Raw genomic sequence first — 14,448 nt, 5'->3', positions numbered from 1 at the left:
ATTGACGAAAATAAGTGCAACGTACCATCCTCCCGAAGAGTCATATATTAAGTTAATAACTGGTGGTATGGAAAAGTGAGGAACCAGTTTTTATTTTTCCATAGAACCTTCTTAATCATGGTATTTCCCCCAAAAGAATGTGTTTTATGACCATGACAGAAGACGCCGGCTCTCTTTATTATTCTGTTGCCTGCTTGCTGCCTAGTAGCCAGATGTTAATTAGGAAACAATTCATACTTAATTATTATTTCTTAAAGTTGGCATTCCGATATTGGCACATCAAGCTCCAATCCACAAGCAACTTTATGTGCAAGATTTTAAGGGTTAGGCAGATTGTTTGCTAGCAATCTGACATTTTTAAAATCTGTTCTGCCCTGAGGCATTGTTGGGAGAGGAGGCACACTTCCTACCACCTTCCCTTACTTCTCCTCTGACCCAAATCCTGCTTCTTGTTCTTCCACGTCTGCCAAGGACTTGGAGGATGACCACTTCATTCCTTGCTGGAAGAAATGATACTCTAGCAAGGTGGGAAGAAACCCCATTTGAAGGCAGTTTCTCCCAGGACCTAATGGCAGCAGATTAAGAAGTGGTGGCGCCAGAATCTCCAGAGGGGAAGCAGCACAATGCAATCAAGTGAATGTGGGCAGAAAGAAGTTCCCATCTTCCTTCTAGCCTACTCTTCTCCTTCCACCCACGTGTTAAGATGCTGTTGTCAACCCCAATCCCCAAAGTCTTGAACAGTGAGGACTTCACTGCATACTTGTTCTTCTCAGATGATGACTGGAGAGGCATTTAGGTGCCTAGCGTGAGGGTGACATGTATGGTTTATAACCTACAATTTCTTCAAGCCAATCTGGTGTAGTGGTTGAGAGTGCTGGACCAGGACCCAGGTGACCACAATTCAAAACCCCATGCAGCCATGAAGCTTACTGGCTGACCTTGGGCCAAAGGGGGTTGTGAAACTGAATTTTTCATGGCGCACACAATCCAAAATTGGCTTTGTTCTCCTATTGCAAGCACTAGATTGACTAGCTCCTACAAAGTGTGATTTCAGCTCCTGAAATAGTGTCCCCACTTTTCCAAGTTTAATTGTTTAAGGCAATTTTAACTTTACTGTACATATTTTTTTATTCCACAGCTTTTTCTACACCCAGTGGCAATAAAATCTGCATTTCTTTTGTGGCTGAAAAATAGATCCTCTTGTGGTTAAACCAGCAACCACAGGCATTGAAATATTTTCACCACTTGGCGACACATTTATTTATCCATTTAACATACAAGATTTGAGGACTTTATCATCCAGATGGAAGAGGTTTACGAGGCCCAAGCTCTCAGATGCTGGATTGGGAAAAACAAAAACCCTTTTGCATAGAGTGGTCACTGCTGGGTTAGGATAAACCTTTAGTCTGTCTTAAGTCAGGGTTTTGGAATCTTTTTCAGCCTGAGGTCCTCATTTCTTCATGGGTAGTCTTTTGGGGGCCATATACCAGTGGTGGTTGGGAGCGGATGCAAACATAGGCAGAGAAGTGGATGAAACCTTTGTGCATTTCTACCACACAAAAGTCGATTTGTGTACAGACACTTCTCCGCCTTCCTTCCAGGAAACCAAGAGACCTTGTCGATGTTTAGTGGCACATTTCCAGCCAGGCAAAAATACTCAAGGAGGATGTGCCCCGTGAAAGACATGTGCAGCCTGGGGAGAGTCCTGAAGGCCACATTTGGCCTCTGAGTCTGTGGTTCCCCATCCTAGATCTATGACAATTTCATAGTGGGCATGCAGTCATATTGGATCCAGTGTCAGGGGTCAGGGCATGGCATGGTCCATGACCTGGGAAGGGGCCCACCATAGAGACCCTGCCAGCTCTACTACCCCTCAGTTCAATTATTGGCACCCCTTTGATCGCCTCTGCTCCAGCCCCGAGTGGATGAGTTGGTGAGAGGCAATTGCGGCAAAGAGGAAGCAGCAGCCATTTTTCACTTTCTCCTTTGCAAGCAGCAATGGCAGTAAGGAGAAGGAGGGGGACCCCCACCCCAATGCCTTTAGCATGTTACATAACATCACCACTCCCATGAAAAAAATCCCCTGGTGCTTGTCAAGTGCTAGGAAGTGTTTGAAATTTTTCAAAATCCCTGCATTTGTACTGAAAATCATGACTGAAGGAATTAATTACAGTATTTGCTACGTAGCTTAACTTCCGAAGCAAGCATTATGAGCAGCAGAAACCACTTGGCAAAAACCAGCAGCTGAGAATGTGACAAACACTTTAATGAGTATCAGGTTTGTTTTGAAACTGGAAAAAAGTTGTTGTTTTTTGTTTTAAAAAGCTTAATGGAAGAGAAGCTATATCCTTAAGCACATTCACCAGATGAGAGAAAAGTATAATCCTTGTCTATCCTTTTTATTTCTTCTTTAGGTTGGTTTTGCACTTGGCAATGTAGTTGGGATGTATCTGGCCCAGAACTATGATGTAAGTATTATTTTGCTAGTTTCCTACTGCTGAGCTTCTGTTAACATTGTTTATGGGGTTGCAGTTTTGTGGGAAGGCAGTTCCATATTCTGGTTCATACCATTTTCACGTGTTCACTTAGAAATCCACTCTGTCCTGTTTCCTTGTTGATCTGATATATTTTAAAAGTCAGTACCAATTGTCTATCAGCAAATTTTGAAGTGCAGAAGCCCATCATGACAGACCCTATATCCATTCCCCTATGGAGAGCCCAAAAACGGAGTCAGCTGCATTGACCCTTATCTAACACACATAAAAAGATAAGAAGGGCCTGCTGGATGAGGCCAGTGGTCTATGTACAGTGGTGCCTCGCAAGACGAAATTAATTCGTTCTGCAAGTCTCTTCGTCTTGCGAGTTTTTCGTCTTGCGATGCACGGTTTCCCATAGGAATGCATTGAAAATCAATTAATGCGTTCCTATGGAAACCGCCTTCAGACCAGGTCCGGGGACAGTCTGTCCCCGACCTCTTCTGAAGGCTGGGGGGGGGGGACAAGGGCTTTTCTTCCCACCCCCAGCATTTTAAAAACCCCCGGGACAGCGGAGGACTTCTCCGCTGTCCGGGGCGATCTTAAAATGCTGGCGGGCGGCATTTTAAAATCGCCCCGGGACAGCGGAGGACTTCGTTCCGAAGCCGGGCGGCGGTGGGAGGTGTTCCCGCCCCACCACCCGGCTTCGGAGGAGCCTTCCGAAGCCCGGCGGCGGGAAGAGGTGTCCCCGCCCCGCCGCCAGGCTTCGGAGGAGGTCCGAGGACAGTGGGGAAGACGCGCTGCGCTTCCCCGCTGTCCCGGAGATTTCCCTATGGGCTGTCGTCTTGCGAAGCAAGCCCATAGGGAAATTCGTTTTGCGAAGCGCCTCCAAAACGGAAAACCCTTTCGTCTAGCGGGTTTTCCGTCTTGCGAGGCGTTCGTCTTGCGGGGTACCACTGTAATTTAACATCCTGTTCTCACAGTGGCCAATGAGATGAAGCCTGCAACCAGGACCTGATGTAGGTGCTTCCTCCCTCACACAATTGATGAAGGGGGGGGGCAGGTCCACAACATTTCTTTGTGTGGTATCTTTTTCTGCCCTTTTAGAGTTGGCAGCCATTTTGTGTGATGTAGCCTCCACAGCAGCCATTTTGTAACAGGTGCCCAGAGCAGTTTCTCAAAATCCCAGTGCTTCCACTGGCCCAGAAAGGTTGGCAGTGTCATTGAAATACTACTCAATATAATCCAGAGCAGATTCCAACGTATAGTTAGCGGAGTAACAACATAAACACATTGCAGGATTCCCCCAAAATAGACCAGAGGCAATTGTATTTCATCCATTAGAGCTTTACTGCTACTGAAGGCAAATGAGCATAATGGTCACAAATCTAATACATTCAGAATTGGCACTGTTTATAAGAAATCCAGTTGCAGCAGACTTATTATAAGTTATTGTAAGTTTAAGTTAAGTCTAAACCTTAACACTAAGTGTACTACGTATAGAACACCAGAACAAAAGAGAGACAGAAACTCTGTTGTAGGGTTTCAGAACCAAACAATAATTCTCTTCCCCGTGCCCACCCACCAAACACCCAGCCTTTCTTACCACACAGACTGATGAAGATAAATGGAAAGCTTGCTCACTGCTTTGTGACATTTTGGTTGGCCTAATGATGGTATCGCCATGCTACAGACAATGAATTCTGTGAACAGTAGAAGATTCTGATACCCTGTTCTGCTTTCAAACAGGTTCCGAACATTTCAAAGAAGATTGAAGACATCAAGAGAGACGTGGAAGCTAGAAAGAAACCTCCAAACGACAAATGATGTTTACCTAGTTGTCTCTGTATTAAATGTAGATCATGTAGTTTTGCCACTAGGTCGCAGATGCCAAACCTTCATGTGGCTTTTCTGGATTTCCTCCAGATGTGTAGTCTTGAAAAACCAAGCTGCTCTCAGGCTGAAGTGTCACCACATCCAAGGGACCTTCTAGCACTTTCTGGATATTTGACTTCTTTTTCTTTCTTTCTTTTTACCCCATGTGTAATAAGAAAAACCATGCAGGGAGAGACTGAGAGATTGGACTATTGTTCTCAGTGTTTGTTTTCAATAATATTTTCTATTCAGTATTAATTTGATTTCGGAGTAGAGTAATGAAATTAATTATTCCAGTGTGACAATCAGTAATGGTCTGGCTGTAGAAGTGACTCATGAAAGAAATTAAAATGCGTCAGGAATTAGCATCCAAAGATTTTTAATGGTATTTTAAAAATTAATTCAGTATTTTTTTGTACAACCTATTTGTAATATACTAAATCACAGATAAAAGTCCTCCTCTCTTTCCCCCCTCTGAAGTGAGAGGCTTTTTTATTTTATTTTAACCTTGTTGATTCTTGTGCTGTGTATTTTCCATGCAAAAGGAGTGTGACTTATTGAGCAAATCAGAGAACTCTGTAATAGTTTCCGGTCTTGCTTTCACCCGTTTTCTTCTCTCAGGCATTTTGTATGGTTGCTCCTTAGATTCAACATTGGTTGCTTTTTTAAAAGTCTTACAAGATGCCCAATAACAAAGTTGTTCCCTGTGAAGAGGAATTGTCTCTCAAACTACTTTGAGAATTGTAACTCTTTGAGGACAATTTGGGTCTCTTGACGACTATCAACACCAGTAACAAAGTGCAGCTCCCAGAATGCTTTGGGGGAAGCCATGGCTGTTTAAAGTGGCATAACAGTGCTTTAAATGCATGGTGTGAATGTGGCCTAATTCTTGTTTTGTCCCTGGTCTGCTCTCTGCTGAGTTCCATAAGGGTGCCTCTCCTGAGATGTATGGCAAGTTAGCAGGTATGAGGGGGTAAGAGCAGACTGAGGTGGGTAGATCAGTGCCTCATTCACCCTAATGAACGAGTGTCCACTATTCAGACATTCACTTACATTCAGTTAATACTGTGCGAACTGGGAGTACAGGGCCATGGGTGTTCGGCCCATGCTTGCCCCTTCCCAAAGTTGTACATACAATTGGGAGGGTATCTGCATCAAGGTGGTCCATGGGATCCCTCTCTGCAGCAGTCGCCATGGAAACTCATGGGCTTCATTCCACTGGGCAGATTTCTGAGGCATTAGCATGGGTACATTGGAGGTCGGGGGTGTGGAGCCTGAGGCCTGAGAGCTAAATGTGGCCTCTTTGGGGCTCTTCCCACACCTTTGCTCCCATATCAACTTCTTTTATTGGCTGGAATGTGTCCTTGAACTCTGACAATTCCTCCCTAGAGGGAGGATGAAGTATGTGTTGAGTGTGATGACGCTGGGGGCAGATGCTCCTTCTTCAGTGGGTGAGGTTGTGGACTCCATGTCAGAAGGGGAACTGCACCCAGGATCAGCCCCAGATAGGACAAAGCCATATTGTCATTGCTCCCTGGCCCACGGACTTATCGTTTCCACTCTCTGGCTTCAAAGATCCCATCACAGAAGCCCGAGTACAACCAGAGTCTTGCCATCTCTGTAGCCATTGTTGCTGTTCTCATGGACTTCTTGAAGACATCTGGGTGGTCATGGTGTGTGTGTGTGTGTGTGTGTGTGTGTGTGTGTGTGTGTCTGAGAAGTGTAAATACTGAAATATGGTGAGCTATTTCAACTATTAAAATGTGTTTACTTCACAGTGAATTAACTGGGAGATTATTCCCTTGACTGGAGCTTGAGGTATATATTTATACAACCTTACATACTGAAACCAGCAATTCTCTTGGATTATGTCCTAGAGCAGACATCCCCAACCTGCGGCCCTCTAGATGTTTTGGCCTACAACTCCCATGATCCCTACAACTCCCATGATCCCTACAACTCCCATGATCCCTAGATAACAGGACCAGTGGTCAGGGATGATGGGAATTGTATTCCAAAACATATGGAGGGCCGAAGGTTGGGGATGCCTGTCCTAGAGCTTCCTTTTTTTCCTTTTTTCCTTTTTACTATATTTTGAGTCTGTGACATACAGGTGCACGTTGTTATGCCGTGGTAAGAAATCCCTTCTTCAAATGAGAATTTTTTTGGGCTAAAAGAACTTGAATTCCTTCACAGGCATTTTATCAAAGAATGTTTTTGCTTCCTTTCCCAGAAATGCAGAGTGTCCATTCTGTATACACTACAAGGAAAAACTGAGGGGTCCCCTCGACCTCATTTTTAAAGTTCCTGCTTATTCAAATCTGCCAAGCAATTAACTTTCAGGCAAACAAAGCTAGTTCTAAACAAAGCCAAGAGACATTCTGATGTCAGTACCCATTAATGTGAATTGAGCGGACTTCTTCCGTCTCTTTCGAGATCTGCAATCCTTTGTACATCAGCGGCAATGGCTTTCGAAAGTCGCTAATGGGTTTCTGAAGTGCCAGAACTATTTGGCAAGGGCACCCTGGTCCGTGGTGCTGACATAATTATGAAGGTTCAAGTAGTAGCAAACACAGACCAGGATTAGCATAAAGCTCCATCTACTTCCATGCCTGCAGGCAGAGATTCTCCCAACCCTTGGTCCATCTAGCTCAATATTGTCTACACTGACTGGCAGTAGCTCTCCAGGGTTTCAGGCAGGGGGCATTCCCAGCGCTACCTGGACATGCCAAAAACTGAACCTGGGCTCTGTAGAGTAGGTGCTCTTAATGTTAGCAGTTTCTTTGAAGAGTGGTTCTACATTGCTTCTCATTGCAAGAAAACAAACAAACAAAATTCTAATACCAGGGATGTTTGTCTACTTCCGAAAGAGGTATGCTTCTCTTCTAGTCTATTGGCAATGCCCATTTCTGTGAAAAGGGAGGCAAGGGAGATGTAAAATGTCAGTGCTGAATTTGTGGCTGAAATCACTTATGCATTCAAAGCAAGAAAGGGAGCAGGCAGGGTTGAGGATATGTATGTTTGTTGTTATACTTTTAAAAAAATCATGGAAGATAATTAAAAAATAAAATAAATGTAGGTCGATACAAACACCAGTTTTCCCCATGCTGTGATTTTTCGTCTGTGAAGGTCTAGCAAGTGTAGCACCTTGAGCAATGCTTGCAAGAGGTATTGATTGATGATAGATAGATAGATAGATAGATAGATAGATAGATAGATAGATGATAGATAGATGATAGATGATACAGTACTTTATAGCAAATAAAATAGCCCACAGTCCCTGATAATGTTGGAAAGGTTCTGGCTCGGTGTGCTTTCTGGGAAGAAGGTCCCAGGTTTAGTTTCTGGCATTTCCAGGTAAGGATGAGAAAGAACTTACTCTGAAATCCCAAAGAACAACCACTACCAAGAAGTGTAGACATGGCTGACTAGATCATGGTTGAAATTATCAATTTGTCCCTTGACACGGGGACATTCCCAGGGGAACTGAAGGAAGCAGTAGTGTGTCCACTCTTAAAGAAAACTTCATTAGATCCCTTAGAGCTATCCAATTACCGCCCAGTTTCAAATCTTCCATAACTGGGTAAGGTAATTGAGAGAGCGGTTGCTGAACAGCTTGGTAGGTTTCTGGAGGAAACATCGGCTTTAGATCCATTTCAGTCCGGTTTCCGTCCTGGTTTTGGGACCGAGACGGCTCTGGTTGCCCTAACAGATGATCTCTGTAGACAACTGGATCGAGGCGGGTCAGGACTGCTGATCCTTTTAGATTTGTCAGCAGCCTTTGACATGGTCGATCATGATCTTCTGGACCACCGCCTCGCGAATGTGGGGACATAGGGCATAGCCCGTAACTGGCTGTGCTCTTTTATCTCTGGTCGGGGACAGAGGGTGGCACTAGGGAGGGAAATGTCGTCGTGCCACTCCTTGGTGTGTGGAGTGCCGCAGGGCGCAATTCTCTCCCCGATGCTTTTTAACATTTTTATGCGCCCCCTTGCCCAGATTATCAGGAGCTTTGGGCTGGGCTGTCACCAATATGCTGATGACACTCAGCTCTGTCTTGCTGATGGATGGCCACACCGACTCGGCCCCCAACACACTTACCAGATGCTTGGAAGCTGTGGCTGGATGGTTTCGTGGGAGCCGATTGAAACTAAATCCTTCGAAGACAGAGGTCCTATGGCTGGGTTGGGATGGCATGGGGATGAGGGACCAATCTCCCTTCTCTTGCGGGGGCCCAGTTAGTGCCATTGCCTTCCGTTAAGAGTTTGGGTGTAATCCTTGACGCCTCCCTGTCCATAGAGGCGCAAGTTACAGCAACAGCCAAGGCGACATTTTTCCACCTTCGCCACATCAAGCAGTTGGTCCCTTACCTTTCCCGCCCCGACCTGGCCACAGGTGATCCATACGACGGTCATCTCCAGGCTTGACTACTGTAATTCGCTCTACGCGGGGCTGCCCTTGAAGCTGACCCAGAAACTCCAGAGGGTGCAGAATGCTGCAGCGAGGCTCCTCACGGGGTCTCTGCCATGGGAGCATATTCACCCAGTGCTTTTCAAACTGCACTGGCTCCCGGTAGAGTACAGGGTCAGATTTAAGGTGCTGCTTTTGACCTTTAAAGCCCTTCACAGCCTAGGACCCTTATACCTATGGGACCACCTCTCCCGGTATGCCCCACGGAGAGCCTCAAGGTCCATAAATAGCAACACCCTAGTGGTCCCGGGCCCTAAGGAAATTAGACTGGCTTCAACTAGAGCCAGAGCCTTTTCAACTCTGGCTCCAGCCTGGTGGAACGCTCTGCCTCATGAGACCAGGGCCCTGCAGGATCTGATTTCTTTCTGCAGGGCCTGTAAGACAGAGTTGTTCCACCTGGCCTTTGGCTTGGAGCCAATTTGATTGCCTCCCTCTCTTTATTTTTTCCTTTCCTTCTCCTCCTGCGATGAAGCTACATTTTAATATTTTAATATTTTAATGTTTCAATATTTTAATGTTGCATTTTAATTTTGTTTTTAAGTTGTAATCATTCAACTTGTTTTTATTATTGCTTGTAAGCCGCTCTGAGCCCGGCCTTGGCTGGGGAGGGCAGGGTATAAATAAAAATTATTATTATTAGATGGGCCAGTAGTCTAACTCAGGGTATTGGCAACTTCCTATCAGCCTCTGTTCCTAAAACACTGCAAATCCCAGGCCTGAATGCTTCCATCTGTACTGTCATGTCCGGGTTACTTCTTTGTGAGTTTTATCAATGCATCTGAATGAGGAAAAGATACCAATGAAGCTGAAGGACTTGGAAGCTGTAGCAAACTGAGGCACTGCAATTCTAGAATTCATGTTAGGAGAAGAATGAGAGCAGAGCAAATCGGAGAATTAACTAGCTTACGGGTGGAGAAGTTGTGGCCCTCAAGATGCTGTTGGATGACCATTCTTTCCCCCCATATTTATTGACTCACTGGGGCTGATGGGAGAGAGTCCTTCATCTTTGAACTAAATGGAATGGAAAAGCCAATGCAGTTCTGGGCTGCATCAATAGGAGTATAGCATCTAGATCAAGGGAAGTAATAGTGCCACTGTATTCTGCTCTGGTCAGACCTCACCTGGAGTACTGTGTCCAGTTCTGGGCACCACAATTCAAGAAGGACACAGACAAACTGGAACGTGTCCAGAGGAGGGCAACCAAAATGGTCAAAGGCCTGGAAATGATGCCTTATGAGGAACGGCTAAGAGAGCTGGGCATGTTTAGCCTGGAGAAGAGGAGGTTAAGGGGTGATATGATAGCCATGTTCAAATATATAAAAGGATGTCACATAGAGGAGGGAGAAAGGTTGTTTTCTGCTGCTCCAGAGAAGCGGACACGGAGCAATGGATCCAAACTACAAGAAAGAAGATTCCACCTAAACATTAGGAAGAACTTCCTGACAGTAAGAGCTGTTCGACAGTGGAATTTGCTGCCAAGGAGTGTGGTGGAGTCTCCTCCTTTGGAGGTCTTTAAGCAGAGGCTTGACAACCATATGTCAGGAGTGCTCTGATGGTGTTTCCTGCATGGCAGGGGGTTGGACCCGATGGCCCTTGTGGTCTCTTCCAACTCTATGATTCTATGATTCTAGATCATCTTGTTTCTGCCGCACTCCAAACATCAGATAAAAACTTGCTGTTTTAATGGAGCTGTGGCGTTATCTACAATCAATAACTTACAGTTGTCACACTGAAGCTAATTTGGGGCTCAAATCCAGTTCTCTCTCTCTTAGTAGAATGGTAAAATTATTTCAGATGCACTTAATAGGATGTATATATTTGGGCAACAATGGTGGCATTCTGTGTCCAGCTGGGACAGGACTTTTGAATCTGGAAGTGATTTGCCCTGGAATTGCCTCTTTAACTTTGGGATAATCAAAACAAGTGTCCTAATAAATTACCCAAGGCATTTCTAATTCAGTTGCTTTCCTATATATTGCTCAAGACATTACTAGTTTAGCTGTTTTCTATTTTGTTGTTGTTTGTTTGCAACTTGGTCTATATGTGCAGAGAATTTTCTTTGTTGTCAATCATCCACTTAAATTAACAACTCAGTGGGTGGCCACTTCTTCTCCCATCATGACTGCCAACTCCCTTCTGGTCACGGACGTGCCATAGACCAACAGAATGAAGTTCACAGCCCTGGTTGAAGAACCCTTGATGTACTGAGTGGGTTCATGCCTGAGTGGCCATTTAAACCTGGGTCTCTCTGCATGCTGCTGGAATAGTGTGGGAAGACGTCACTGTAGGGGAAGTGGATCCCAGGATGATGAGATGAAGTGTGAACTAGGTCTCCGTCACTTGGCAAGCCAGCCATCTCTACATGTGGAGGCTTGTGGCACTGCTATGTCATCTCCACAGAGGGCAGCAGGGCAGTGCTCCCCCACAAGGAGGTACTAGATGGTACGCAGTACTGGCACCTTTCTTGTTTGTTTTGTTACAAAGTGTGTAACAGCTTCACAGTGAATACCGGCACCTATATTTCTAGGGGGGAAAGCACTGCCGCAGAGTACTCACCCAGGCTTTCAACATCTCCATTAATATGTCTACAGATCACAATAATTTCCAAAGCTTGAATAATTTATTTTATTCACAAGCAATTTCTACAGCATAGACATTTTTATTAGCATCAGAGGAGCCCTCCCCTTTAATGGGGAACCCTCCCCGCAAAAAAATTGATCCTAGTACAGTTACTGTGGTTAACAAAGGCTCTATTTATTTCTGTACACATCCAAGAGTTTCTGGTTACATCAGTTATTAAAATAATATGCCTGTTGTAGAGGCCTGGTATTTAGTTTGGGAGAGATTCAGGTGTAAATTGTTCTCTCTGGGAGTCTGGTTTGCCACCTCAAGGCTGCCCCTGTAGTGTAGTGTAGTGTAGTGTAGTGTAGTGTAGTGTAGTGGAAGGAGAACAGAGATCTAGGAATGTATATATATTTAGAACAGGAATGCTGCATCATCTGCAAGAGTGCCAGGCATCTGAAAGATGCTCCTTGCTCTGGCAAGTGAATGTGGTGTTGATGAGGCTTTCAAGTTTTACTTGAAAAAACTTTACTTGAAAAAACATCATCTGCCACAGAAGGCACATGAGCATCAAAGTTGGAGAATGAGGAATATAATTAGCCAGAGGCTGGATATCTGCCTCCCCAGCTTTTTCTATCACTGGGTTCCTTCTTCATGCTAGCAGTTTGGTAACACACCATCACAAGAGTGCATAATGCAGCCTGATGCCCTCTGGCTGTTTTTATTTAATTTATTATTACATTTATGCCCTGCCTTTCATCCAAGGAGCTCCAGGTTGCCTATATGGTTCTTTCCCCTCTTCATTTTATAATTGCAGGAACCCTGTTAAGTTAGACAGAGAGACAATGACCGGCCCAAGATTACTCCGTGAGCTTCACGGCCGAGGTGGGATTTGAACCCTGGTCTACCATGCACTTGGTCTTCTTCCTGGACCAAAGGGCAGCTGTGCAGATAACCCTCTGGCCTTGAGCAATTGGCTGATCAAATTGGTTCTTGTTACCAAATAAATAACTCCACATACAACTTTTTACTTTTTCTTTTTAAAAAAATGTTCTATAGATATATACATATGGATACAGTCTTCAAAACACACTTTGGATGTTGGGACTGTAGGCACTGTGATTTATGTATCAAGTAAAGAAGACAAATTGGCTGAGTGTTCTGTAGAACAAAAATGGGTTTTCTGTGGAAAAGATGGGGGGTGGGGGATCAAAGCAATTCCATGGTATTGCTGAAAGACAAGAATAATGCATGCTTTCCCCAGCCCCTTCAGTACTAGATGGTGGAGATATGATGATCATTAAGGAAACCTCCAAGAGAGTTACTTCTTACTTAGTTCAGGTTAATGGAACAAATATACACTCAAGTGTTTTCCTTTCTTAACAGCTGTGCAAATATTTTGCTCCCAACTTGCTGTGAGCCAGCAAGTTCTGTGGACGCTGACTATGATGGGCCAGTGACATTGCTGGCTGTTGCCCAGTCTGGAAACTTATCCAAGTGAAAGAGTCTAATTCCCCAAGTATTTATTGCCACCGTAACAACCACTAGACCAATCAGATTGACACCAAAGCCAGCTTTGATCTATGAATGAAAAAAAAACAAGGGAAACAGACCACATTAAATGTCAGTTAAGGCAGGACTTCTCCTCTCAAGGTAGCAAGGGGTACAGGCAGACATGCTTTCAATGAAATTATGAGGTTAATCATTTTTCTAAAATGTTCTGGACAAAATCCTCAACATTAGCAAGGGGTGGTGTGATTTCAATTCATCCTAGAGCAGGTGAGAAATCTCTTTTGTATTGTGGTTGTTTTCCACATTTTAACACAAGCGCACCCACAACCACACCTTCCTTTGGCCCTTGTCCATCTGATCCAGTCTGCTTGTAAATTGTGCTAGTAACTTCATTGATGAAGCTGCTGATAATGGGGCAGGGTAATTCTCTTGGTTTTGCCTTTGTGCCATATCCAGGTAACTCATTCTGCACAACACCTGGCTGAGAAGCTGACTCTAAGTATTGCCTTATTTCAGGAAACCTCAGACCCAAGGTAAAAGGTATGCATGCATTTAAACCAACACATGCCTGTCTCTATGCTAGTGTTTTCATTGCTCTCGTAGAAGTGCATGTTGGGGTCATGGGCATGTGGGTTCCGACATACACATGTAACAGAACTGAGATAATATCTGGATGGAGGATGGAGGGGGTGCATGTTTAGAAACCTTTGGCACTTGTGTAAAATTATTTACCCTTTTGTACAGAGGTAAGAGGCTCTTCCTTGGTCCCCAGTCAAGATTCCTCAAGCACATTCCTTGTGCAATTCACAAAAATGTTGACATCCAATCTGAACTCACAATTGAAATGATAGATGCTACCCAGTTTCAAATTTGGGGGGAAACCATCATTTAAGCACCACAACAAAACAGTTGCAGTGTTAAGTGATTATTATCACTGCCCCTTATCTAACCAGTTTGATCACTGATCATTCTGGATGCATCACTCTTGGTACTTACCATATCTTTGATCTGGCAGTGCCCATAATTGAAGACAATGGCATTTGGGGGGTTGCCCACTGGCAGCATCACCGCAAAAGAGATGCACATGGTGACAGGGATCAGGGTGTACAGAGGGTTGATTTGTAGGGTTTCCGACTGGGAAGAGAAAGGGGAGATATGAGCATTTGTAGTCAAAGAAAGTAGTAGACTACCAAAACCTATTCCTTGCAGGAAACCATTGTTTTTCAGAGCCAATGTCAGGTAGTAGATAGAATAAGGTAAAAGGTAAAGGACCCCTGGACGGTCAAAGGCAACTATGGGGTTTCAGTGCTCATCTTGCTTTCAGGCCGAGGGAGCCGGCATTTGTCCACAGACAGCTTTCCGGGTCATGTGGCCAGCATGAGCAAACCGCTTCTGGCGCAATGGAAACTAGAGCACACAGAAATGTCATTTACCTTCCCGCCGCAGCAGTGCCTATTTATCTACTTGCACTGGTGTGCTTTCGACCTGCTAGGTTGGCAGGAGCCGGGGCAGAGCAACGGGAGCTCACGCCATCACGGGATCCGAACTGCCGACC

The 14,448-nt window shown here is 44.7% G+C and overlaps 2 protein-coding genes across 3 annotated transcripts in view; one reads left to right on the top strand and one right to left on the bottom strand.

Moving 5' to 3' along the window:
- Positions 1–2,194: 2,194 nt before the first annotated feature.
- STMP1 (short transmembrane mitochondrial protein 1) lies at positions 2,195–4,828 on the top strand. Its single transcript, XM_082240688.1, is given in 4 exon segments — positions 2,195–2,245; positions 2,249–2,278; positions 2,415–2,468; positions 4,224–4,828. Coding segments are annotated over 4 exon segments (198 nt in total). The 5' UTR covers positions 2,195–2,209; the 3' UTR covers positions 4,302–4,828.
- Positions 4,829–11,420: 6,592 nt separating this feature from the next.
- The window catches only part of SLC13A4 (solute carrier family 13 member 4), a 38,492-nt gene continuing 35,464 nt past the window's right edge, over positions 11,421–14,448 (bottom strand). For both annotated transcript variants that reach the window (XM_082240512.1, XM_082240511.1), the window contains exons 15-16: positions 13,890–14,027; positions 11,421–12,962 (exon numbers count right to left, since the gene is read on the bottom strand). In XM_082240512.1, the coding sequence (XP_082096638.1) occupies positions 12,825–12,962; positions 13,890–14,027 (276 nt within the window). In that variant the 3' untranslated portion in view covers positions 11,421–12,824. The remainder of the gene's footprint in view (positions 12,963–13,889; positions 14,028–14,448) is intronic.

The sequence above is a fragment of the Podarcis vaucheri genome, assembly GCF_965113315.1.
Source record: "Podarcis vaucheri genome assembly, chromosome: 10".
Classification (NCBI taxonomy): Eukaryota; Metazoa; Chordata; class Lepidosauria; order Squamata; family Lacertidae; genus Podarcis; species Podarcis vaucheri.
Note: the sequence above shows the minus strand (reverse complement) of the source record. Positions and strands in the feature narration are given on the sequence as shown.